Here is a 23944-nt window from a genome sequence, read left to right on the forward strand (position 1 = left end):
CCGGATTTCTATGTCCAAATAAGAGCATAAATCGGGAAACCTATATACGGAATCTAAATCTGCACACAACAAAACATCCAGAATACAACAGTTTTCCAGTGGAGAGAGAGAAAACACACATACAGATGAGTGGATTCTCCTCGACATGGAAATTTATTATGTTCACACGACGATGGTCAGAGGCGTGCACGGCGCGGAGGATGTTTGGTCATTTGTGAATGGTAGGCTAACCAGAGGGTGGTCAGTTAGATTACTTGAACGCTCACCGTGTATTTAAAGAACACTAGTCAACGAGTAATGAAATACGAGCAGATAAATAATCTGAAACAAAAGTTGCCCAAAATGTACTGCATGATCAGAAAAATATATATGTATATAAAAAATAAAATAACAAATAATGTCATACTATCAGTCTTGTTTTCCGCGACAGGAAAAGCTTTATGAACAGGCAATTCAGAGAAGAGCTGCAAATGAAACACCCTTTAGAAGGTAATATGGTCCCGAGAGGGCACTCCATGCGTGCCAGTGTTCAACAAGCGGCAATTAGCAACCAATACTGGAGTGCCCGGGAGACATCAAGATGCGTGGACTTACGCACAAATAACAGCATCCAAGGACTAGGATGCCCCACTACATTTACGGATAGGAAAGGAAACTGGAGCAAAAAGACCTTCAATATTTACTGCAATTATTGCCCCCCTAACTCAAGCGACTTCGAGGAGGGGTGCTCTACAGGGCAGTTTGTTATGAGCTGAACTGGAGCAGAAGCTTTGAAACCTACAAGCGAATTGAGGTACATGGCTCTGAAAGTCTAAATACTCGAAGTCCGCGCCCAGTCACGGAGGGGCCCCTAGGGGAGTGAATGAAGACTGGGTTACCCTCACTTCCAAGCACACAGGCGTGGCAGGTATGTGTCTCACTGGGGCAGTGCGCGAGCAGGTGACTGGACTAAATGATCTATGAAAACAAGGCACACAGCATCCGCACTGCGCAAGCTGTATGAAGTTGTGCAACAGCTCTTGTGCAACAATACCCCCCAGGAGTTCATTTATATTGTCCAAGAACAAAACTCAAGGCTTAACAAGTATCTGGTTCTCAACCATCTCACACGGAAATTATTAAAAAGCACAACTGCAAACACAATGAAAGCAGTGCGCGAGACAGGATATTTATTGATTACCTTTGCAGTATTTGTTTTGCAATAAATTGTTGTAATCTGCACCGCTTTGTGGATTGCATGGGAGCTGGGCAGGGGACCCCATAGACTAATGTCTAGATGAAAAGAGGGAGTTCCCCAAATGAAGTCCAGGTAACAAGCACTGTGTTAAAGGCCCTCTTGAAACTTGCCAATAAATGCGAAATTGAGGAACCATGTGTAACAATTGATACTTGTAACAGAACCCCCATTCCCCCAAGGTTTTGGAGAAGTTCGTTCTGAGAGCAAGGAATTGGACATTTAATTATTTAACTGCAGTATTCAAAGCCTCCATCCCAGATACACGTGGGAAAACCTAGGGTAAGGATGAAGGCCACTTTCTCAGACTGTTGTAGCTTCCAGTTGAAGCAAATGAGTAGTCCCTAGATTGCCAAATCCAATTAGGTACGATTACTAATTTCCAAGCAGGGATTTGTGTAAGCGGATGTGCGGGTTCTGAAGAGGTGGGACGCGCCGGTTTCAGATGGGCTGTATGCAAAAGGACTGTTTTATTATCAATCGCTATTCCTAGGAAGCACAGGGGAGACCGGGGTCTCCGGGGTCTCTACGGAGAGACCTGCACCCTCACATGGACCCCCTGCCTCCCTTTTCTGCCAAGAGGCAGACAAACCAGTAAAGGCAAGGAGCCTCACAAAAAATGGCTCTTGGCACATGCACTCAGTTTGAGGCACCATGGAGGCAAGGGCCTACCCATGAGCTTTCACCACAGTGACCCACACTCCAGTCCCATGCACCTGCGCTCTAAGGAGAGCTGTGATCAGAAAGCTGGAGAGCTTTCAGTGGCCACGTTTTTTACCCTCCAAAAGTCAGTGAATTTCCTTCTTTGTGAACATTGCTGCAGAGCAGTGGGAGCGTGTGTTTAGTTATTCAATTAGCTCCTGGTTTAGTTTCTCAGGGAGCTCTGGGATGGGTTTAGTAATGCCAGGATGCTCATGTGGAGCTAAAAACGTCAAGAACGAGACATCTACGAGTTCTTTCAAGGTCTGGGAAGCAGTAACACTCTACACAGGGTGCATCCCAACACTCGCAATCCATGGAAAGTGCAGACCACGACCAGGCGTACACCTGCATCAACAGGTTCACTTAATATCCAAGGAGCCCAGTTCAATGCAATCCTTTGCAATCAATCCGTCAAACCTCATTAAAGAGCATTTCCAATTGAAGGCCAGTTTCCGGATACACAAAAGCAATTGATAGTTTGAAATTTTCAAAGTAATGAAACCCCGTTTAAACTGCTGGCAGAAAATGCACGCCGCAGCAGAGGCCAAACATGCAGCTGGGTTCTCTGCGTTGGACTCCGCGCAAATAGGAACGTGTTTTAAAATCGATATGAAGGAATTAGGCCAAGCAAGTGAACTGCTGTAAGCTTTGCAGGATAAGCATTTGCAAACATGGTTTTAATTATATAGCCTAGTGGTTCTTAACCTTTTGACTTCTGTGCCCCTCCTCCTTTTTAATTATTACTGGAATCTAGAGACCACACTGAGTAATGATTGGAAGCCAGGGGAACCGAGTAAGAATTTCAACCCAAAATCAATACATAAAATATATAGAAACAAGTATTCATAAAACAAAATCTAAAAATCATGAAATATTTTCATTTGTAAATATTTTTAAAAAACTAACATTTTGATGGTAAGGTTGTAGCTTTTCTAAACTCAAACTTCATTTTTAGCCTCGAATTTCAAGTTACTTCACATGTACAGAATGTTTAAGTTCTCAGTTGTACATTTTGCTTCCTTAATTACACACTTTATTAAATCGCTTATTTAATTTTCGAAGCAGTCGTGCCACTCCCACCACCCCCCAGAGTAGGCCATGCAGACCCCTACAGTTTAAGAACCACTGATCTAGCGTAAGATGAGAGGCAAGAGCCACATAACATTAGGATTTAAAATTAAAGACAAAAATAACTTTTTAAAAGTGTCATTTTATCAAGAGCCTACTGAAAGCATTCCATGTCCCTCAAGGAAGAGGACAGTAAAGAGAGAGAATGGTCCCTAAAGCAAGGCAGGAAACATTCTCGTTGACTGTAATCTTGGCCCTCTACTTTGGTCCGAAAATACCCAGCTGATGGCCGATGCCAGAGATGTGCCCCAAAATCACAGGCTTTTGAAGGTGAAGCCCGGCTTCAGAGCTCGTGGTATCCGGTTGGAGAAGCTGCAAAGCTTAGGGAAGAGACTTGACCAGACGCAGGAAGATAGTGGAGCTATTAAGAGGTTGGAAGAAGATTGGGCTGCTTGAAGGTACGATGGGGGAGGAAGGGGTCTGGCTACACAGCCCTTTCCCAGTTGGCGACCTAGCAAAGAAAAAACATTATTGGTGATACCAACAAGTGCCCCGGTGTGCTTTGGTACACTTTTAACAACTCATTAACACAATTTCAATTTTATAAAGAACCAGCAAAGACGCGTTCTCTCTAGAAACTAAGCAACAATCTAAACTAGCTGGATTACATACAATTACTCAATACTGTTAAAAGTGCAGACCCTTTAGGTCTGCAAGTCTGAGACATCCATTACCCATAGAGGACAGTTTTATCTAAAGCCCTACACCTACCATGACAAAGCAAAAGGCACATCAGCAATTTGCAGACTCACGAGGCTTAGGGTCTGTAGACTGCAAGGCTCAAAGAAAAGCAGTGATTGGGCACTATTCACGTTCACTACAAAGAGCCCAGTAGATCAGCAAGTTCTCGCCTGGTGTGCGCTTTCAAAAAGAGGGCACATTAGCATCAGACGTGCAACCAGAGCGTGCTTAATATCCATTCCCTGCCACACTGCAAGAGAAGGCAGGACCAAGCCTCTCAGAACATGGTGACGCAGCACAAAGGACTGGGACGCCAAATCCTGCTCTTCCACTGATGGCAGGAAGAAAGAAAGGCCTTTACTCAACACTGCTTGTAGCAGCTGCGGCCTTGTTAGTACGGCAAGAAAAAGCTTTGACATCTCCTAGGATGTACCATCCGCCTATTCACTGAGAAGATTGCAGAGTTAAACTTCACTCTGTGGAAAGCATCATTCTTTCTCTGATGCTATATGGAAGTACAAACGTAGAAGGCCAAATATGCACCGGATAGGGCTTTAAACAGGAGAGTAATATTGGGTGCTGAAGATCTGCACTTTAGTCTAAAAGGGAGCGTTCCAACTGGGGACCGATGGGAGTACTGGCACTCAGCCGCAAACGGGTACATCCAGGACAGCAACTCAAGCACAGATGCCTTTATAATCAGGGTGCAGTCCACACAGAGAACTAGTACCACTTTCACAGTGCGTTGCCTTACGTCCGTGATCAATGCAGAGATGAGGTTTTTGGGGGTGAAAAGTGACAAGTCCGTCTGGACACATTTAGCAGCGGAAGTGGAGTTTTGTGTTGCCGCACGCGCCGCCACTCACTGCTGCAAAAGCTTGTATCCATCTTAGGATTCCTCAAAGGTGCCTTAAAGCTAAAGCGTTCACCCTTTTCTGTACTGCCTGGTAAAGCTTGGAGACAGTTTACAGATGGGCTTACAATCATTTATGAAGCACAGGGATGCACCGGAGGAAGTGACTGGCACTATGCAAGGTGTTTACACCCAACAAAAAAACACCATGCTAATCAAATACATTTTTTTTTTTTTAAAAGTCACATGAAGCTCCAAAGGAAAAATTGCACATTCATGGAAATGGGAGGAGGCGAAGCATCCATTCGATCTGCTGAACTTAATTTAAAGAATTTAAAAATCAGGCACCCCATCGCCTAAAGACTAAACATTCTTGAAGTATGGAGTGAAGAGGCTTAGGGCCGCTGATCTGGTAGGCCTAAAAAGCAGTGGCTAAGGATAACGCTGGCAACCAGGTGCAAGTGTTGGAAAACCAGGCATGGCGGGCTGACTGTGGCAATTCCTACTGCAGATATTAATCCAATTTTCCATGATCTGAAGTTATTGGATACTAACTTGGTAAGGCTCAGAAACAAGTTCTCATCCAAATAAGAGTAAACGGAGGTGTTAAAAATCTTATTTTCGAAGTACTCATAAGAACTGAATGAAACATTGTTCAACAGTATAAAGAAAGAAAACAAGAAAAATTATACCAACATGAATGGGCCAAATGGATTTTGATTTAACAAATGTATAGAAGCATTTGTTGGAAGAAAAAAAAACTACTCACAAAATCGCAGAAACTCGAGTGGAGTTCCAGTGAGTGTTGTTCAGTCAAACATTAAAAAAAAAAAAAAAAAAAAAAAAGTTTATGTTTGACTGAACAACTCACTGGAACTCCACTCGAGTTTACACACACACACGTCTTTCAGCTCCCGAAATCTACCAATGTAAGCACTTTAATTCAAGTCAATCCTTGAATGACAGGCTCTCTTCTGCTTACTTATAAAAATCAAGATCATACAAACAAACCATCACTACCAATGCAGCCACAAAGTTGCAACCAGGAGAACCATGTGGAGAATGGCATGAACAGTGCAATTCTGATACAGAAGAGGGGCGAGGCATCACTTCTTTTAACAAACAGTCAGAGAGGACGTAATACATTCCAACACCATGTGCAGGATGATCACGGGATCACACATGCTGTCGCCATCTGCATGTGGAGGTGATCCAGTATGGCAAAAAAGATAAAGACCTCTGGCAGGACAAGACACAGCTTGTGAGGGCAAGCAATCCGCTTAGTCAGAAAATAAGTATTTTTCTTGGTAATGCAGGACTGTAGGAAATTCCTAGGTAGTCATTCCACCCCCAAACACAAAAATTATAGAGCCAGGACGGAAGGTAAATATTGGAGGTTTTCCAAAGCACCACTTACAACAGCCTTATGTTAATTTCAGTTTTCAAAGACAAGCAAGGATCCTAGTCCTTATAGCCTATCGTTCTCCATTTAATTTTTTTTTAATGCATTCACTGCTTTAACAATCACCATCAGTTTATTTCATGACAGATTTATACCTGGGGGATAAAATGTCGCACATTAATGATGGAAGAAAGGAGATAGATAGATATTTTTTCCAAGAGGTTGTTGTGTGACACAATAAATTATTTATTGTGCTCATCCTTTGATGTGCCGCTGGAAGTTACTTGGGAGATCCCGATGGCGCTTCCTCTTGGAAAATACATTCAGCGGAGTTGTGACCGCCACTGGCACCGGCGTCGATAGGAGGGTGAGCGGCTGCTCACAACGAGCTTTTTGGATATAATTATATCAACTCCAAAAAGCGCTCCTGTCGAGACTACGGACACGTGGAGGGTGGTCTATGCACCGGGAGAGCACCCGGTAAAACAATCCAAAATCTGTCTGTGGTACGGGATAATAATACACTCTCAGGCTCCAATGAAGTGAATAAATCAAGTAGTTTATTTTCACGCTACGCGTTTCGGCGATGAAGCCTTGTTCACACGATGGAAAGAAAAGGTCATGTCACCATTAAGTACACCATTTCATTCACGTAAAACATTTGACATAGAGGACTGTGCCCTACACTGTCCCACCCGAACTCGGGAAACTATGGCGGCCATTTTGGAACTGGTTTCCACATAATCATGACCTGCGACATTCATCCGTGCTCGCTATGCCATATTATTGCCATGCTAATTATAAAAACATTAAAAACATAAGTGCCATTCTGTAACCCGTATGGGTATCGGTATACAAGGCTGGTCATGTTGTCCTGAAAATACATGCATCAATGCCATAGTGTTGCAAACGCGGACAAACTAATACCATTCGGAACCCTATTGGTGTGCGATTCTACCGATGACAATAATAAAGTATCGCATATGCCCCTGGACAGATAATTGACCACTATGTCTGATCTTGCGCAATGTGTCACAATGCTCTACGTAAAGAGGGAGGTGATCTAAATTTCCTCCTACAGTGAAAGGTATGTGCACTACCCAATGTCTGCCTCTAGAATATTCGATTCTGGAATTCAATTTATGTGCAGCTGTGGTGCTAATTGTACGTATAGTACGTAGGTTAATGACTACTACAGCCAAGTGTTCCTGTGTAGATAACAAAAATGACGTCATGCAGCTCCTGTGTCGGTAAAACCACAACGCGCTGAGGATGCTAGTCAGAAGTGATTGTGAATAAGTATATACTGCGCATGTGTCTACATCAATAGGCTATCATTCCGTACTTTTGTACAACCACCCCCTTGTTTGTACAGTACTGGGCCAGTGCCCATAAACAGACTGAACCGCGGCTGAAAAAAAAAAATGTATATACTATATACTACTTGTGTAGTGCCACGTTCACGGGTTCCCGGCCCTTTTTTCCAGAGGCTCTTCACGAGTTAGTATCACGTCAGACAAAGAGTGGTCACCTAGGGTTTGTTGATGTGCTAGACTTTTATTGCCTCAATATGAACTGCTACTCAAAATTTAGAAAGTTGATTACTGCAGCGACAATCCAGCAGGTACCAGATGTCGACAGCAGACTGCGTCTGCTACACAGAGCTTCCATTCCCACTTTGAATGCCAGACATCATTACTTATACCGAGCACCTTTAAACAAGTCAGATCCTAATGCAAATACACTCAATTACCCAACTTGTTTTAAATAAAGTTTAGAGGAAATAGAATGCAACTTGCTTGAGCTTTATAAGCGTAAAAAAATAAAACACTCCTCTGGGTAACATGCAAGACTCCCATTGTTTCGCATTTATGCCCAGCAGAGCTACAGTTTGATTTATTGCCAGCCTGGTTCAATTTCAAATCTTTACTCAACAAATGTCATAAAACGAATACATGTACAAATAGTTCTGATGAAAATAACAATTTTCCACTCAAATCCACAGGCGTACAGCCATCGAGAATGGTCTAGCAGAGTAACAGGGTTGAATCACATGTGTAACTCTTCATATCGTTTCCTGATTAAGGTCATCTAATAAAGTTTAGCGCTGCATAACAGAACTCGAGAGTTTCCGCAAAAATTCCAATCCCAACTGGTGCGGTCTCATGTTTGACCTACACAAAACAGGGACCAGAAAGGAGGACCGATGTGCGGAGTATAGTGAGCAAACCAATATAAAGTGACTTATGCTCTGCTTAGAGGTTTTATCATGGCAACGCTACGAGGCACTTTGCAATGGAAGGCAGCCTTAATGAAGTGCACTGTATTCAATCTAAAACGGGAGGGATTCAAAAATAAACTAGTTGGATTCACTAGCCACAATAGATAGGATTTGAGGGTTCTGTTGGTGGACACCAGTGAGCATCTTGCTACGGTCTGCAATGCCTGGGCTTTTGCCAACCTTACTTCCATGCAGGACTCACGATAGCTCTGCCTTACTCTTTACAACTTAGAGTAATCGTTTGCAGATTGGTGTACACTTCCTTAAGGCCTAGTTTCTCAAATGTGCTCTTCAAATCTGCAAACGATAGTATCTGATTAACCTAGTCTAGAGATGAGCACCCAGATGCAGATCCTAACTAGGGCTGCTCCGGATTCCCCCAACATTTAATCCCCAATAAGGGAGGGTGGGGATACAGGCAATCAATACAGAGTATGGATTGGTTTCCCATCCTGGGCAAGTCCTTTACTGTCCCTATTAGGTGCTTACTGACCCCATTATGTATAGCAAGAAAAGAAAGGGGGCTAAAATGCTCTCCTGTCTCGCACCCTGTATAGAAGGAGCCTTTTCGCCAGGTGAGCCAAAACTGACTGTTAAATAATGAAAAAGAAATTTTATGAGGGAGAGGGAGGGGAAGTTTAATAGTATGGAACCCCATTATCCTTCATAGCTTTGATCGACTGACGAAGTCGAAAGCACTGGTTAGATCGATAAATGCCATATGCAGTTCTCCCTTCTTGGCAGTCACATACTTCCCTGAATTAAGATAAAGATTTCTCAACTGTGCCATTCCCAGATCTGAAACTAAACTGGATCTTATTTTCTTCAGCCCGGGTTTCCAGATGGGACAACAGAACTCACCCCAGAATCTCGATACTTGAATCTAACAGGGAAATTGGTCTACAAACAACGGATGAGGCTCCATTCCCTATTTTTATAGATGGAATAATAATAGGAGACCTCAAAGAAACTGGAAAACAACCCACCACAGCACTTCTTAACACGTTTGTTAACATAGGAACCTCGAGTAATGAAAAGATGATTATATTTTTTTTAAAACAATAAAAAGCATAGTTCTACGACCCTACAGAAGCTTTGGCTCAGCCTACTTCATCCATTGGTCTGTTCAACTGGCATTCGCATTTTGTTTCCGCCCACCACAGCATTTGGAAATGGGTCAGCTGTCTGAGTATTGGCTTCTTGCACTGGGTGTGTAACATTTTGGCTTGATAACCTGCACACCTGCCTAAAAAGCCTGCTTCGGTGCAATCATGCTGGATAGGAAGCATCTTACTATTCCCTTGAAATTACATGCATTTATTTTTTAATTTGCCAATACTTGCTCGCCACATAAAGCAGCAACAAATTTTTTGTATTTTCTCTTTGTGGCGCAGGCTTGTAATAAAAAAATTAGCCAATGAACAAGCGTACAAAGGGCAGACCGATTGGCTTTGAAAAACGCTTTCTTTTTTTCTTTATTTGTGCAGAACTCAAATATTAGTGGATAGGCGCTTTGGCCTCCAAAAGCTAGAGCGCTCCTCCGGCAGAGAGCACAACCGTTAATAAGGAGTGTACCCAATGTATGTCAGGACAGGGGCAAGTGAGGGCATTGACAGGTCACAAATAAAGATGCATGGCAAACAACTGACACCTGCCAGGCAGTCAGCAATGTTTGTTTGGCTTATTTTCAAGGTCTGGCGCTCTTGAAAAGCTACAGGGCTGGCAGCTCCGGAGACTGAAATGCTACATTTAACAAGCAGTTGGGCACAGCACTGGTCATGCCAGCTGGCCCACAGCAGCCGTCAACCGGAAGGAAACACCTGCACGTGGGGCGCACGCTCCCTTGAACTCCGGTGACCGATAACGGGAAGGATGAGTGACAAGTCGTGGTACTTACTAGTTTGCAGTAATTGTAGCAGAGTCAATGCTTCGTACTGCTGCAGAAAGAACTATGGTGGCCATGGTCCCCAAGGTAAGAGGGGGTTCAACACGGTTGAACTCCCCAAGTCAATGGGTTTGCTAAAAAGTCTAGAGCTAGGCACCCTTCATCCACAGTCACATGACCCATGTTTTGCTGCCAAATTTGCGATTCACACAGGTACTTTAATCTGCTAAATTAGAGTGTAAACTTTGTGCTCCTTTGGGGTAGCTCCAAACTCACTATGTCCAAGGACATACTTGCGGTGTTTCCAAAATGAGAGTAATAGCTTTACAAAATGTCATCATACTGTCTAAGAGAAGTAATTGCATTTAAAAGAGCAATTCAGTCTCTCAAAAACACTGCAACTGACAGGAATGTTATTACATGACAACAAACATTTACAAGAAGCATTGATGAAGACTGCGGTTAAACTTTGTTTGGCCCATCTTGATTTGTTTGCAGACTCAGAAAAGCATGCGACTTGCTTTTGAGGAGGCGGGCCCAGGTACACCCAGGAAGGACTCGAGGCATTTAAGGAAGAGTTATCAAATAAATTCCGTTTGCTCATGCTGGCCCCAGGACAATGCGCTACAGAGAACATGGTTTAGATTGTGTGAGGTTTTTAAATTATAGTTTTTGCGTACACCAATCTTTTTAAATGCTGTTTGGTTAATCATCATAAATGCGGTTGACCTCTTGGTAAGAGCACAACATCGGATGTTGCTCTTGCACTATGAAAAGATTTGTGATATGATGAAACCAAGTAATTTTCATCAAAATGATACTGTTATAATTAAAGCATTTTTCTGATACCTTCGCGGCTAGCCAGCGCTCCATAAAACTTTTCAAATCTATGTTTTCAGGGCTTTCGACTAATGAAAATGCAAATTTAGTTTGGAAATACTGAGACAAAGAAGCATCAAAAATCAAATCAACTGATCTCCGACTGGAACAAAACCTCAAGCTTCTTTACCCAAATAATGGTAAGAATGTGCTGATGTGGCAAATGCAGAAAGCCACCTACAGAAGCAAGCGGCATCTTTTCCACATGCTGCTCCACAACTTGAACCCACAAGTCCAACTTCCAAGAAAGCCTGAACTCGCCAGAAGGTGTCACTCAGCAATATTTTGAAGTTCTCACAGGCAGGGGGCCCTCCGACGCAGGACAGCATAAACTGTGGACGGTGCTTTCTGCCCGTATTTTGCGTCAAAAGCATCAAAACCCACATTTCTGGTTTGAATGCCAGCGTAGGCCAGGAAGTACAGCTATGAGTCATAACACGCAGTTCGCGTAAATGATCCACTGTGCCAAGTAATGCCACTCGCAAGCAACAGTTGCGAAAAACCTGTGTAATAGGGATTGCCAAAGAAAAGTTCGATGCAGTTTTGGTCTAATTCAACTGTGGGATTGCTGAGAATTTTGACTGGATTAAGCAAGAGTTATGTGGTGAAACAGTGTTGGTACATTTGTTTTTAGAGTTCAAGGTACATTTTCTTACAGCACAAAGATTCTGCCACACAAAAACGACTTTTCATCCAACTAGGTCAGAAAAGATTGCCAAAGTCCACTACTTACAGGTAAGCCAATAGGTGAGAGCTGCTTGTCACCTAAAAAAGACACACACATTAGTGTGACCTGGTTTGGCGCACCTGGAACACTTTAGTTACAAGTTCAGTATTTCAATGTTGGATTTCAGGTAGACTGTTTGTATATTGAAAGAAGTATTTATTATAAAACATTCGCTTAATTTGTAATTGACTATCACCATGCTCCAAGAAGTGTCGTCTGCCGAAGGAAATAAAAGCACTGCTACAGGGTTACACAAGTATGAGGTTTTTCTTGAAACGTGTATTTTGTGGAAATCGTCAATGCAAGTTAAAAATCCATACGGCACACGCGGGATCAGCACGGTGACCTTTTCCAACTGGTAAAATGTGACAGGGTTCATGTGCCCGCTACAGAATTCTTTGCAGCAAATACAACGCAGTTTGGAAAGCCCTTATGAAACCACGTGCCTATTGTGATCAATAAATGTACTTTTAATGCCATCAGGCGGCAAGTGACTACACTGATCACTCCGATAGACAGCGCGGAGCTCGCCATCCCCTGGCCAGCGGGGTCTCGTGGGCACCTTCCTACAGACCACCACTCCTGGTGTGGCAGGTTTGTGAATCAGTGCTCCCTGCAGACGACACATGGTGGCTGGAAGGTGTGCGCACCATCCCTCGCGTAGCTAGGACAGGGTTGAGCACAGCATGGCCGAGTGTAAGAAGAGCCACGGAGCCGTAAACAGGAGAGAGCTGCCCAGGCTACACTGCTCCCCACCAGAACCCTTCTTGTCTAACAGACGCTCGTAGTCAAAACACAACTCAAATAGAGGTGCACAGGGACGCGTTTCCAACTTTTACAAGCAGGAGCTGTGAAAAGTGACTGAGGAGAAATGGTTCCCAGCGGTGTTCAGGCAGCGGGGAAACTGCTTTCAGGACAAACGCCTGAGGTGAGGGGGGAAAAAACAAGCATTGGCATAGCCAATAGGTCTCGCCTTCGGGACATTTAAAGTGTTTACCCATGCAACAGTTTCATAACTAAATACTTATAAGGTCCCAAAAGCGAGACCTATTGGCTATGCCAAGCGGCCATGAAAATGAAAGCAATCGCGCTAGAGTGCGGCGCGCGCGCCCGCGCACATGCACTGTAGCTCTAGGCTGGCCTGGTAGCACTTTTTGGAGCCCTGTCAATAAGTCTCGCCAGACCAGCGCATGCGCTGGGTCAGACGAGACCTAAAAAAGGAACCGGGCTTTCCCACTTGCTCATGTGCCAAAAGCGTGCCGGGGAGATGGGTGGTTTCCACTCTTCAACACGAGGCAGCGCTGGGGTACGAGAACAAAGAGGAACTAGATTTCTTTTGAATGTTCTGCATTACTCCAAATGTAATCCGATATGTAGGATGGCACGATCAAAATCGATAAAAGGATTGCACAACCTATCAATACAAGATCTATACCCCCAAGCTGGACCGGCGCATCTATGCACAAGATGATGTAGTTCAACCTGTAGGTAACTATAGTGTCGCACCGCTATCTGTCCACGTACAAAAGCCCGTAGAGGAAACAGGAGGCGCAGGTTTCCATGACTACTTTAATTCAGAGGCTGGTCGGCGTTCCTAAAGTTCGAACATATCACGACATGCAAGGCTCGTGCATCAATGGCCAAACACATGCCCATTGTACGGGTGAAAGCACAACGGTGCGTGTGGGGGGAAGGGGGGGGGGAGGGGTTTCATATGCAGCACAACTATAGTGCGTGTTATAACAAGCGCCCCGCGCTCCCGCCCGCTGCTGCCTGTGTCCCGAGTGAAGCCATCATGGCAGCACGGCATGGTGAAGCTGTGTTGAATGTATGGAGGAAGCAGACGCGTAAAGAACACGCATTACTCTAAACGTCGAGATTCTGTCCCAGAGCAGGAAGTGGGGGCGGGCTCTTCCTAGAAAACCCAGATAGTTGTGAAAGGTTGTAAAAGTTACACCCTGATTGAGCACGAAGTCAGTGTGGTCTGGCACCCTCGGGGCGCTATTAATCAGCAGCGAGTCACCGTGGAGGAGCACGCCACATGGTCGGGTCAGACTGACTGCTCATGAGCAAAACTCCATGGACTGTCAATGATTGAAATGGACTTATAGTAGTGCAGTTACTCACCATGCCAGAGTGCCTGTGAGCTATTGAGCAGCGCAGGTACTTGCCGCCCCAGAGTGCCTGTGTGCTATGGAGCAGCGCAGATACTCTAGGTTTCAGAGTGTGTGTGTGTGCCACTGAGCAGCGCAGATACTCTAGGTTTCAGAGTGTGTGTGTGTGCCACTGAGCAGCGCAGGTACTCGCCGTCCCAGTGCCTGTGTGCCACTGAGCAGCGCAAGTACTAGCCTTCCCAGAGTGCCTGTGTGCTATTGAGCAGCGCAGGTACTCGCTCTCCCAGAGTGCCTGTGTGCCATTGAGCAGTGCAGGTACTCGCGGTTCCAGAGTGCCTGTGTGCCATTGAGCAGCACGGGTACTCGCGGTCCCAGAGTGCCTGTGTGCCATTGAGCAGCGCGGGTACTCGCCGTCCCAGAGTGCCTGTGTGCCATTGAGCAGCGCAAGTACTCTCCATCCCAGAGTGCCTGTGTGCTACTGATACCCGCTGCCCCAGAGTGCCTGTGTGCTACTGATACCCGCTGCCCCAGAGTGCCTGTGTGCTACTGATACCCGCTGCCCCAGAGTGCCTGTGTGCTACTGATACCCGCTGCCCCAGAGTGCTAATGGTACCCGCTGCCCCAGAGTGCCTGGGTGCTAATGGTACCCGCTGCCCCAGAGTGCCTGGGTGCTATTGAGCATCGCAGGTACTGAAAGCTTGTCTGCTATTGAGAAGTGCAGGTACACATTGTCCCAGAGTGCCTGTGTGCTATTGATACTTACTGTCCCAGAGTGCCTGTGTGCTATTGAGAAGTGCAGGTGCTCACTGTCCCAGTGTGCCTGTGTGCTATTGATACTTACTGTCCCAGAGTGCCTGTGTGCGATTAAGTGCAGGTACTCGCTGTCCGAGTGACTGTGTGCTATTGAGAAGTGCAGGTACACATTGTCCCAGAGTGCCTGTGTGCTATTGAGAAGTGCAGGTGCTCACAGTCCCAGAGTGCCTGTGTGCTATTAAGTGCAGGTACTCGCTGTCCCAGTGACTGTGTGCTATTGAGAACTACAGGTCCTGAGTGACATTGAGAAGTGCAGGTACTCGCTGTTCCAGAGTGCCTGTGTGCTATTGAGAAGAGCAGGTGCTCTACCTTTCACAATATAGAAGCACAGGTACTCGGCACCTGTTCATTTAAAGCACTATGTATTGTACTGTATTAGCAGAGTAGTCCTGATTTGCCCAGTCCGCTGCTGAGGCCCACATTGTGCTGCGGTCCCCGTCAGAATTAAGGCAAAGACACTTGCATGCGTCGGGGGCAGAGAGCGGGTTTACTAACCTACGTGTTGGGTAGAGGTGCACTAGCCAACAAGTTAAAAGGAAGAGCCGAGCCCTACTGTAGCTGGCATCTAGCTCGTGCAACAAAATTCATGTAAAAATAGGGTGGGCTCTGTACATTCCTTTTTTTTTTTTTAAAGGTATTACTTCAATATGCAGAAGTGTTTTACCATAATTCTTCAGATTATTTTTTGTATAGCGCCCACAATGAGCTAATATTTTGGAAGCTACTCACACGCAATAAAGAAAAGACAAAAAAAAAAAAAAAGGAGATTCTAAAATATAATAATTGTCAAGAATCACAATTAATCCCAGGGATTTCCGATTTCACATTATGCAGTTCACCAATTAACTGGGCATCTCTTTTCTCATTTTTAAAACCAACAGTTTATTATTTTTTTCCCCCTTTAAAAAAAAAAAAAAAAAAAAAACATTGTTGGTTGGTGATGGCAGAGCACGGGTGGCAGGCAGAAGCCACATTAAAGCTGGGACAGTTCTGGGCTGGAGTTTCCAACAGGACCTCGAGCTGAGCCAGACCTGTGCCTCCAGATTGGAGTGCCTTGCCCACCTCTAGTGTGCGGGACGGTAGAACCAAAGGGATGCTCCGGTCTTGTTCGCCAATGACTAGGAGCAGGCCTTGGGAAAGCTATTTGCCCACTCGCTATGGCGAGTCCGAATTTCAAGGCGAGCTATATTTAGGACCTAGTCGCCCGTTCTGGCGTGCTGACAAAGAACAAGTGTTCTGTTCACTCAAAGCGAAGGAGTAATATTGATACCTTCAAATCTTTTTCTTTTCCATTTCCATTTCGTCACATATGCTCTGTGTATAGAGACCGGTCAGAAGTCTGTTAACATCTTGCTCCAATTACTTTTCTTTCCTGGACTGCAGAGTTCCAGGATTTTGTAAATCGAACTGTCTGACCTGCTGTACAAAAAGAGTGTAAAATGAAAAGCTGTATGTAGAGTGTCAGGTTTTTTTCCTAACACACATTTAAATAGGTAATACGTGAACTGTACAAACCTCGCAAAATGTATATTTCAGTAGTTATGATGGCTCATTTTGTGTAATAGTGCCATGAAAATATTTTAATAGGATGAAAACAAATCAGAACACTTTACTCGGTTTTGTGCAAATGATAAATAGGTTTACTGAAACCCAATTTTCAGATTGTTCATACACTATAATAGTGTTGTCAGTAAAGCTACATGTTAACGGGAACGTTTTTGGCCATTTACGGCCTGTAAAATGAATGTGCGCTGCTACCACAAACGTTCCTGCCCCAGCACGGATGTCAACGTTGAGTGTAAACTACGATGCAAGTCAGATCGATCGATCAATCAATCAATCAATCAGGGGTTTCTAAAGTGTGCTAAGGGGGGGGGGGGGGGGGGTGCAGCTCCAGATCAGTCGGAGATGTGTATCCTATGTGTGGGTAGATTCTTATTATACAGGGAGCAAAAGCTCAGGCTAATTAATCAAACAAAAGTGGTCTTCTTGTACAGCAGAAATGCTGAACTATTTGAAGGTGATTCCCAAATGTGATAATGAAGAAAAAAGCAGCTATGTAAAGAAAATAATTGCATAGGATCACACAATTTAAGACCAGTTTACAGGTAAAGTACATACAGTTGGGTTGAGCAGATAATTCAAGTTACTAGACCTGCAGGCCTAGTAAAATGTTTGATTTTTAGATGTCGCAGGCACTATATGTAGGCATGTCAGTGACAAAAAGGAAAGTCGGCAAGATTTGAAGAAACAATGGATTTTCTCTTTTGATTGAGTGAGAGGTAAAAGACAACAGGCTAGATGAAAAACATACGTCAGCAACCACCATATCCTCTCCACAGGGCATGCACTACTGTGTTTATCTAGAGTCGCCGGCACCTACTGCACTACAATCCACAGTGCATTCTAAAAGAAATTGTTCCCAGAGAGGCAGGTGGTGAAGCTCTTAACCCTGCAGAGAGATCAGTTGGTCCTAGTTTGGAACAACTTAAAGACTGATTAGAGGTCGCTGGGAGGATTACATTTGCTCTCCCTGAAATACTGTGGAGGAGGGGGAGCAGGCTGCAGGAACTCTACTCCCAGGACAGTGCTCTGGCACTCAAGCATCAGCTGAAGATAGGAAGGGCCCACATTCTAATTCAGACAGGGCGAGATCCATTTTTTATCCTTAAGGCGATAGGTAAAATGAATACTACCTTGGGCTAGAAAACAGATTTTGGAGCCGGGAGGGGGGGGGGGGGGCGTGGGGGGGAGTTTACCTCCATTACAGATCTGGCAGTTATTGTACACATCCCAGCAAAAAGTGCCAGCGTGTATTTTGCCAATACTGGAACACATTCAGTGCGCTTGGAGTTCAGAGCAGCAAACAGCAGGGGAGGCAGGGTCCAAGGGAAGGTATCTTATTTTCAGGTCCAGCCGGGCCCAATACAACTGCCTCCCCTAAAGGGCCATCAGCATTCTTTTGTTCAAATCGTATTCTGGCTGGGAGCTAGCTCGAGCCCAACAACTTGGAGCCAAAACCAGTGAACGGAACAAGGACACCCCGCTTGTCCCTTTACAAGTGCTTAAGAAAAACTACGATTTGAAACTAGGTTTCCTACTTTTCCAAGCTTTGATTGAAAGTGATATGCATGCAGTATATGATTTTGAGAATTGTCCGAGTAATTATATGCCAATATCCGTTTCTAGATTACAATAAGTGTTACTCTACCCAACGGAACCCCTTTTAGCAGCCTCAGAATAACGAAACATTACTTCAAGAAAAAGAAAAAAAAAAAAAAGTGTAAATGTATGCCTTGCAGTTTGCATACAGCTTCTTGGTGCTGAATCCACCCAGCAGGTGCATTATCCAACAGTTATCTTATTATTAAACCCCAACTATTGCTGTGTATACAAAGATCAACGGCAAGTGTCTTAACCGTTTAAGAGATTTAAAAATGCTATATATCTGTGCCTAATTAAGTAAATCAGATCAGACATTATCACATTTATCCATGTTGATCATTTCTTTGGAGTGGAGTTGAAAATAAAAACAACTAGTGTATAAGATGACTGTCAGACTATGCCCCTCATGGCTCTGCCCCCTTTCTGCTGCCATCCCTATGCTCTCAAATTATAGAATCACGGAGTATATTATTTTCCAATTTCCAGCACGGATACCATCTTTTTGGGGAAATTAAAAATATGAGTTTCTTACAACCTAAAGAAACATTAAAGCAGCTGTATTGAGCACAACAGAAAAGGATAAGTTACTGTGATGTGCATGGTTAATACAGTGATCGGCAGGCGAAAACCTGGAGCAGGCATCCATCCACAAAGACTAACCAAGCCAATAGCTAGGAAGCTGAATGTGAGAGATGAGAGTGAATCCAATTCTAGGTGGACAGCCAGCCCATGGTCCACATCCAAAGAGATGGAGGGAGCAGCGACACATTACCAGTGAAATACAAACAGAGAGCTAGAAGGGTTGACACAAACATCTGAGCTGCCATCCCCAGCAGCAGATCACCCACAACCCCATTTCCACCACCACATGTGGGTTAGAACACCTCACCACTGAACATGGAACTCGAAAACTAAGGGGGTTGGGCTGAACACTTAAAACTCTAAAGCTGGGAAACCCCAATGGGGCGAGGGAACACAAGCCTCTGAACTCTCGATCTATAACCAAAACCACAGTCAATTCTTGCTGATAGAAAAGCCATCAGAGCCACACCAGCCTACACAAAAAAACAAAAAGGAATTGCCAACAAAAAAAATCCCAAGTCTTTTCATGGGAGTTTCAGAATTAAGAGTGTTGGCATTCAAGTTGAGGCAGATTCCTTACTGGGTCCAAGGCGAGGGACGCAAGTACTTATAGCATGAGTCTAGATAGGAAGCAGTGGAGCGCTGTACATTACATGGGGGGGGGGGGTGAACGGGAAACGACCAACAAGATCATGTACATCAAGTAAGGATTACACAAATAGATTTCACACATTTCGGACTGGCCAATAAAAAACAAACAAAGCACAAATAAACCACAGAATGGCCTTTACAAGATGGGCCATTTGCAAATCAAGTGTACCCCAACAGCCAGTCCAACACTACACCCACCCCTCTATTTGCCCGTTGGTGACCACCTTGCAGGAAATTGGGATAGCAATATATTTTTGTGAAGTTCTGGTAAGAGTCCAGTTAGCAATGCTAAGAGGCAATTAGGTTTGTGGTGGGCCCTAAACACTCAGTCAGTAAATCCAGCAGAGGTAACTGAAAACGTTTGTTCTAATTCAGGAGACTGCAAGAGGAATGCAGTGGGATGATGGGATAAGAGCAACAATACATCACCTAGCTCAGTCCCTAGCAGACTGATCACGTGACCCTGCAGGATCCCCATAACTTGGCTACTGTAGAAGTGCACAGACATACAGCGAGAGAACATAAAACACCCCTGACTGTGATAAATCAAATGACTCCATTGAGCCACCTCAGTCCTTGGCAGACTGGCAAGCTCACTGGGTCAAAGTATTGTCTTGCATTAATCTTTTCCATTAAAGTGTCATGCGGAGGGAGAAATGACCACCACAAGCTACCTTACAGAACAAAAATAAAAAAAGTCTTATTTGATTTGCCTCGGTTACGAAGAAAATTTAATTTTGCATACCCAAAAGGGTCCCCAGTACCCACGTCCCTTATAATTGTAAACCACTAGGTTACCTGGACTAAACATACTCCAATCTTCTTATTTATTAACTCTTTTCCTATTTTCTTCAGACTTGCACTAATGTTAGTACAAAACTTTATCTAACAGAACTTACTTCTCCCTCTCCATAAACAACTCATTAAAAAAGTTGTTCAGGTTTCAGGAGGTTCAGTGGTGTCTAAATATTTTTCAATTAACCTGATATCCCGAAGATGTGTCCGATTTATTAACCAAACAATTTGCATAACACTCGTCTAATTATTAACCATGCCTACATCTCACTTCCGCACTAAAAATCAGACCACTGTAAATATGTACAAAGGAGATATCTGTGTGTACATCAAGGCCATGTTAAATATCCACCACCCATTATTTCAACAACTTCGCTATGTAAAATCCAACCGATAGCTGTTTAGGCCTAATGGACTGGTTTGCTGCGTACAGCATTTCTTGCTGAAATTATCTTGTTGCTTCAACAAATAAGGAACTAGATCAACCCCCTGCCCCACATAATTTCCACTGGTAAACATTTGGTCACTTGCCACATCTAATAACCAACTTCAAAGTATCCAACATATCACTTTCTGCCTGCTGGGTATTCACACATTTCTGCCATGAGTACCCACTTGTGTGGAACCTTAAAGTCTCACCAAGCTTTGGCTACATTGTAATGGCCAAGCTGTTGAAGGCGCCATGTATGACACTTCAGTAAACCCCATACGATCAGGTACGACAATTAGCCCCAGATACACAAGACTCCACTGGGAAATAACTTGCCTATTAGCAGCCTGACCAGGAGATCCCTGAGGTCACCCAAATCCCTTCCTCCCTCTGGCACACATCCTAAGTGAGTGACTCAACCCATTGGTTTGTCATAGAACATTACACCCAGGCAGACCGACCACTGTGTAACTGGTAAGCCCGGCGCCCGTCGACCGCTGGGGTTTGCCAAAGCACTTTAGTCCCAGAAAGTCAAGAGACTACTTGGGGTCTGCCTCAGCACTTCGACCCTATGCCGACAAGTGGGAGACCTCCCTTGGCCCTGCTGCAGTACTTTATTCGCCGACAATGACATGCAGGTGAACAGAGGCCCTCTTCATGGGTTAGCCACATAAGGTTATCCCTTGGGGGGCAAACAATGACTTTAACATCAAAGTTTCTAGAAAACCACTTAGTCTCCTGTAAAACAGGTCAAGAGGCTCGCCACCCATGGGGAAAGCCAGCTCACTTAAAACTGTCAGAAAACCCCATATTTTATCCACACCCCCACAGGTCTCACACAGACTGCAATTGTGCGGACCACCTCCTCTGCGGCCTCAAAGGACTAATGACCGGAGCGATACAAGACCTGGAAACACCAATTGTCAGAAACAACCTTTACCACATCAATGCCTCCATCATGTCTGCCAATGTCCTGAATGAATGGAATCTTTTAGAAATAAACTCCCTCCTCAAGAAGCCCACAGCTGACCTGAAGCAACTAAGCACCTTCCGACCTATTTCTCTGCTCCCCTATCCAGCCAAAGTTACTCAGAAGGCCATCAACATGCAACTCATGTAACGCAACTGGTGCTATGTAAAGCGTTTTGATACCCGAAAAGGGGTCAAGTTGGGGCAATATAAAAAAAAAAATTAAAAAAATAAAACACCTCACAGGACACCATCTTTTAGACAGCACTCAATCAGGATAAGGGCCGGACTGGGAACGAAAACCGGCCCTGGCAAACTGTTCGGCCGACCTCCCGGGGAGTTGGGGGGGGGGGGGGGGGGGGGTGCAGTTTCTGCAGATTTAGTTACAGCAGCCGATATTGCAGCTATGCTGCAAAAGCAGCTATGTAACAAATTCAGCCCCTAGGGGCCGAAAACCGTCCCTCAACCCTGGCAGCCTACCGGGTAAATGCCCAGTGCCCACTATGGCCAGTGTGGCCCTGATCAGGATTCAGAAAGAATCCCAAAAGCATTGATCGCAGCCACTGGCAACCTTCAAAACATCCTGACCGACCTCCCTGCAGCCTTCGACAATGTCTAAACACCCTCATCAGAAAACTCCACAAGATTGGCGTAAAAGGATCCGCTATCAAATGGATCTGTTCCTTCCGCACAGAAAGAACCCAAAGTGTCAAGCTGTGAACCTTCGCAGCAGAGTCCAAGAAATTGATATGTGGTGTCCCACAGGGAATGTCCCTCAGCCCCACCCTTTTCAACATATACATGAGACTGCACAGCAACATCATCCGATCACAAGACATCACTGTCTTGTGAGCCAATAACACAATTCATCCTTTCTCTAAGAGACAAAAACAACCACCGCCAGAACCAACTTCAACTACTTGACCATGGTAGCAGACTGGACACGAACCAACTGCCTGCAGTTCAACTCCGACAAAACAGAAGTACTGGTCTTCAGCAACAAGACAAGCCCATGGGACTCCACCTGATGGCTGTCAGAGTTAGGACCAACACCCACAGCCCACACAAGAAATCTAGGGATCATCTTCGACTACAAGCTCAACATGACTGCTAAAGTCAAAGCACTGTGTACCTCCTGCTTCCACATCCTATGTATGCTGCGAAAAATCTTCAAATGGTTGCCTCAGAACACCAGATGGACTGTCACGCAACCACTTATTATCAGGAAGCTTGACTGTGGCAACTGTCTATGCCAGAATGTCCAGACAACTACACAGGCTCCAGAGCATCCAGTACACCACAGCAAGACTCATACTCGACCTCCTACACCACACCCACATCATACAACTCAGGAAACTTCAATGCCCACCCCCCTCCTTCATAAGCACAGCCAATTTAAACTTCTCATGCACACTTTCAAAGCCCTGCACAACACAGGACCCAAATATCTCAACAGATGCATACATTTTCAACAACCCATCAGACACCTACGCTAGTCTGCCTCACTCCTAAACACATTCCCTGCATCCGCAAAAGCAGAACTGGAGCTCACTCATTCCCCTATTCGCACCCACTACATGGAACGACCGCCCTCAACACATCAGTTCCCTCCTCACTTGTTGAGTTCCGCAAGAAGTTAAACACCTGGCCCTTCATATAAGCACCTTGAGGGTCACAAACCTACACACCTGCTCAAGCCCCTCTCCGGTGAATAATGTGCTACAATAGATCATCATAACACTTTATCTACTGGCAAGTAGATCAAGAACCCCCCTGCCTATCTTATTCTCGATCAAGCATATCACAGGAGACCCCCATACTTTACCCCCTGGTAGGTTGGACAGGAGACCCCCACAGGCCTAAAAGAAGAATGTGTCCCTCGAGTCTGGCAGGAAACCCTCATCAGCACAGGTGTCAGTATGAGAACACCTGGCAGGTATCAGTGAGACAACACCTGCAGAACACGTCACATACCCAATGGGGTCCCTAGTATGACTGCAGCCCCTGCTACACACGTCAGAGAACCCTTGAACCAGGCGTCCCTCTGACACAGGCACACGTGTCGGTAGACCCCACAACATCACAGTAACAGACGGCGCCCACGCTCGTCCCTTACCGCAGTCAGCAGCGGTCTCATCTGCTCGCCGTAGCGGTCCGTCTCCATCTCTTCCGGGCCCGGGCAGCGCTGTGCGGCCGGATCCAGCGGTGTCCTGAGCTCGGAGCGGGCGATGCGGTACGCGCGCAGCTCCCCTGGCGTGACCTATATACCGGTTCAACGAGCGCGCGCGGCCCGGCGCTCGAGACACACGGGTCTGCTAGGGAACGTCACAAAGACCCGGTGACGTTACCTCTCCGCCCATCCGTGATGAAACACCCACGCCGGGCTCCGAAGCTGCACCGCCTCTGAAAACAATGAGCATAGAAGACGGGCACGCTAGTAGAGAGTGACGTGTAAGTACAGCGCCATCTTCAAAAAAACCGTGGTCAGTGAAACGAAGAAAAAATTCAAACATGACTTTTTTTTATTTTTAACAAACGACATGATAAATGTAATATTCACACACAATCAATGGTAATTATAATATAGTCTCAACAATTTTTGGAAAGTAAATGTTTACAAAATCATGGAAAGCACATAAATCCAAGAGAACTG

At 45.0% G+C, this 23944-nt stretch overlaps 1 protein-coding gene across 4 annotated transcripts in view; it reads right to left on the reverse strand.

The window, feature by feature from the left end:
• SLC4A7 (solute carrier family 4 member 7) overlaps nt 1–23690 on the reverse strand; it is a 470313-nt gene extending 446623 nt beyond the window's left edge. The window contains exon 1 of one of the 4 annotated variants that reach the window (XM_085630550.1): nt 23408–23690. In XM_085630550.1, coding sequence (XP_085486676.1) covers nt 23408–23455 — 48 coding nt within the window. In that variant the 5' untranslated portion in view covers nt 23456–23690. The remainder of the gene's footprint in view (nt 1–23407) is intronic. The other 3 variants (XM_085630551.1, XM_085630545.1, XM_085630547.1) reach the window with 3 other exon arrangements.
• Nucleotides 23691–23944: the final 254 nt, after the last annotated feature.

This window comes from Triturus cristatus, chromosome 10 (assembly GCF_964204655.1).
Source record: "Triturus cristatus chromosome 10, aTriCri1.1, whole genome shotgun sequence".
Classification (NCBI taxonomy): Eukaryota; Metazoa; Chordata; class Amphibia; order Caudata; family Salamandridae; genus Triturus; species Triturus cristatus.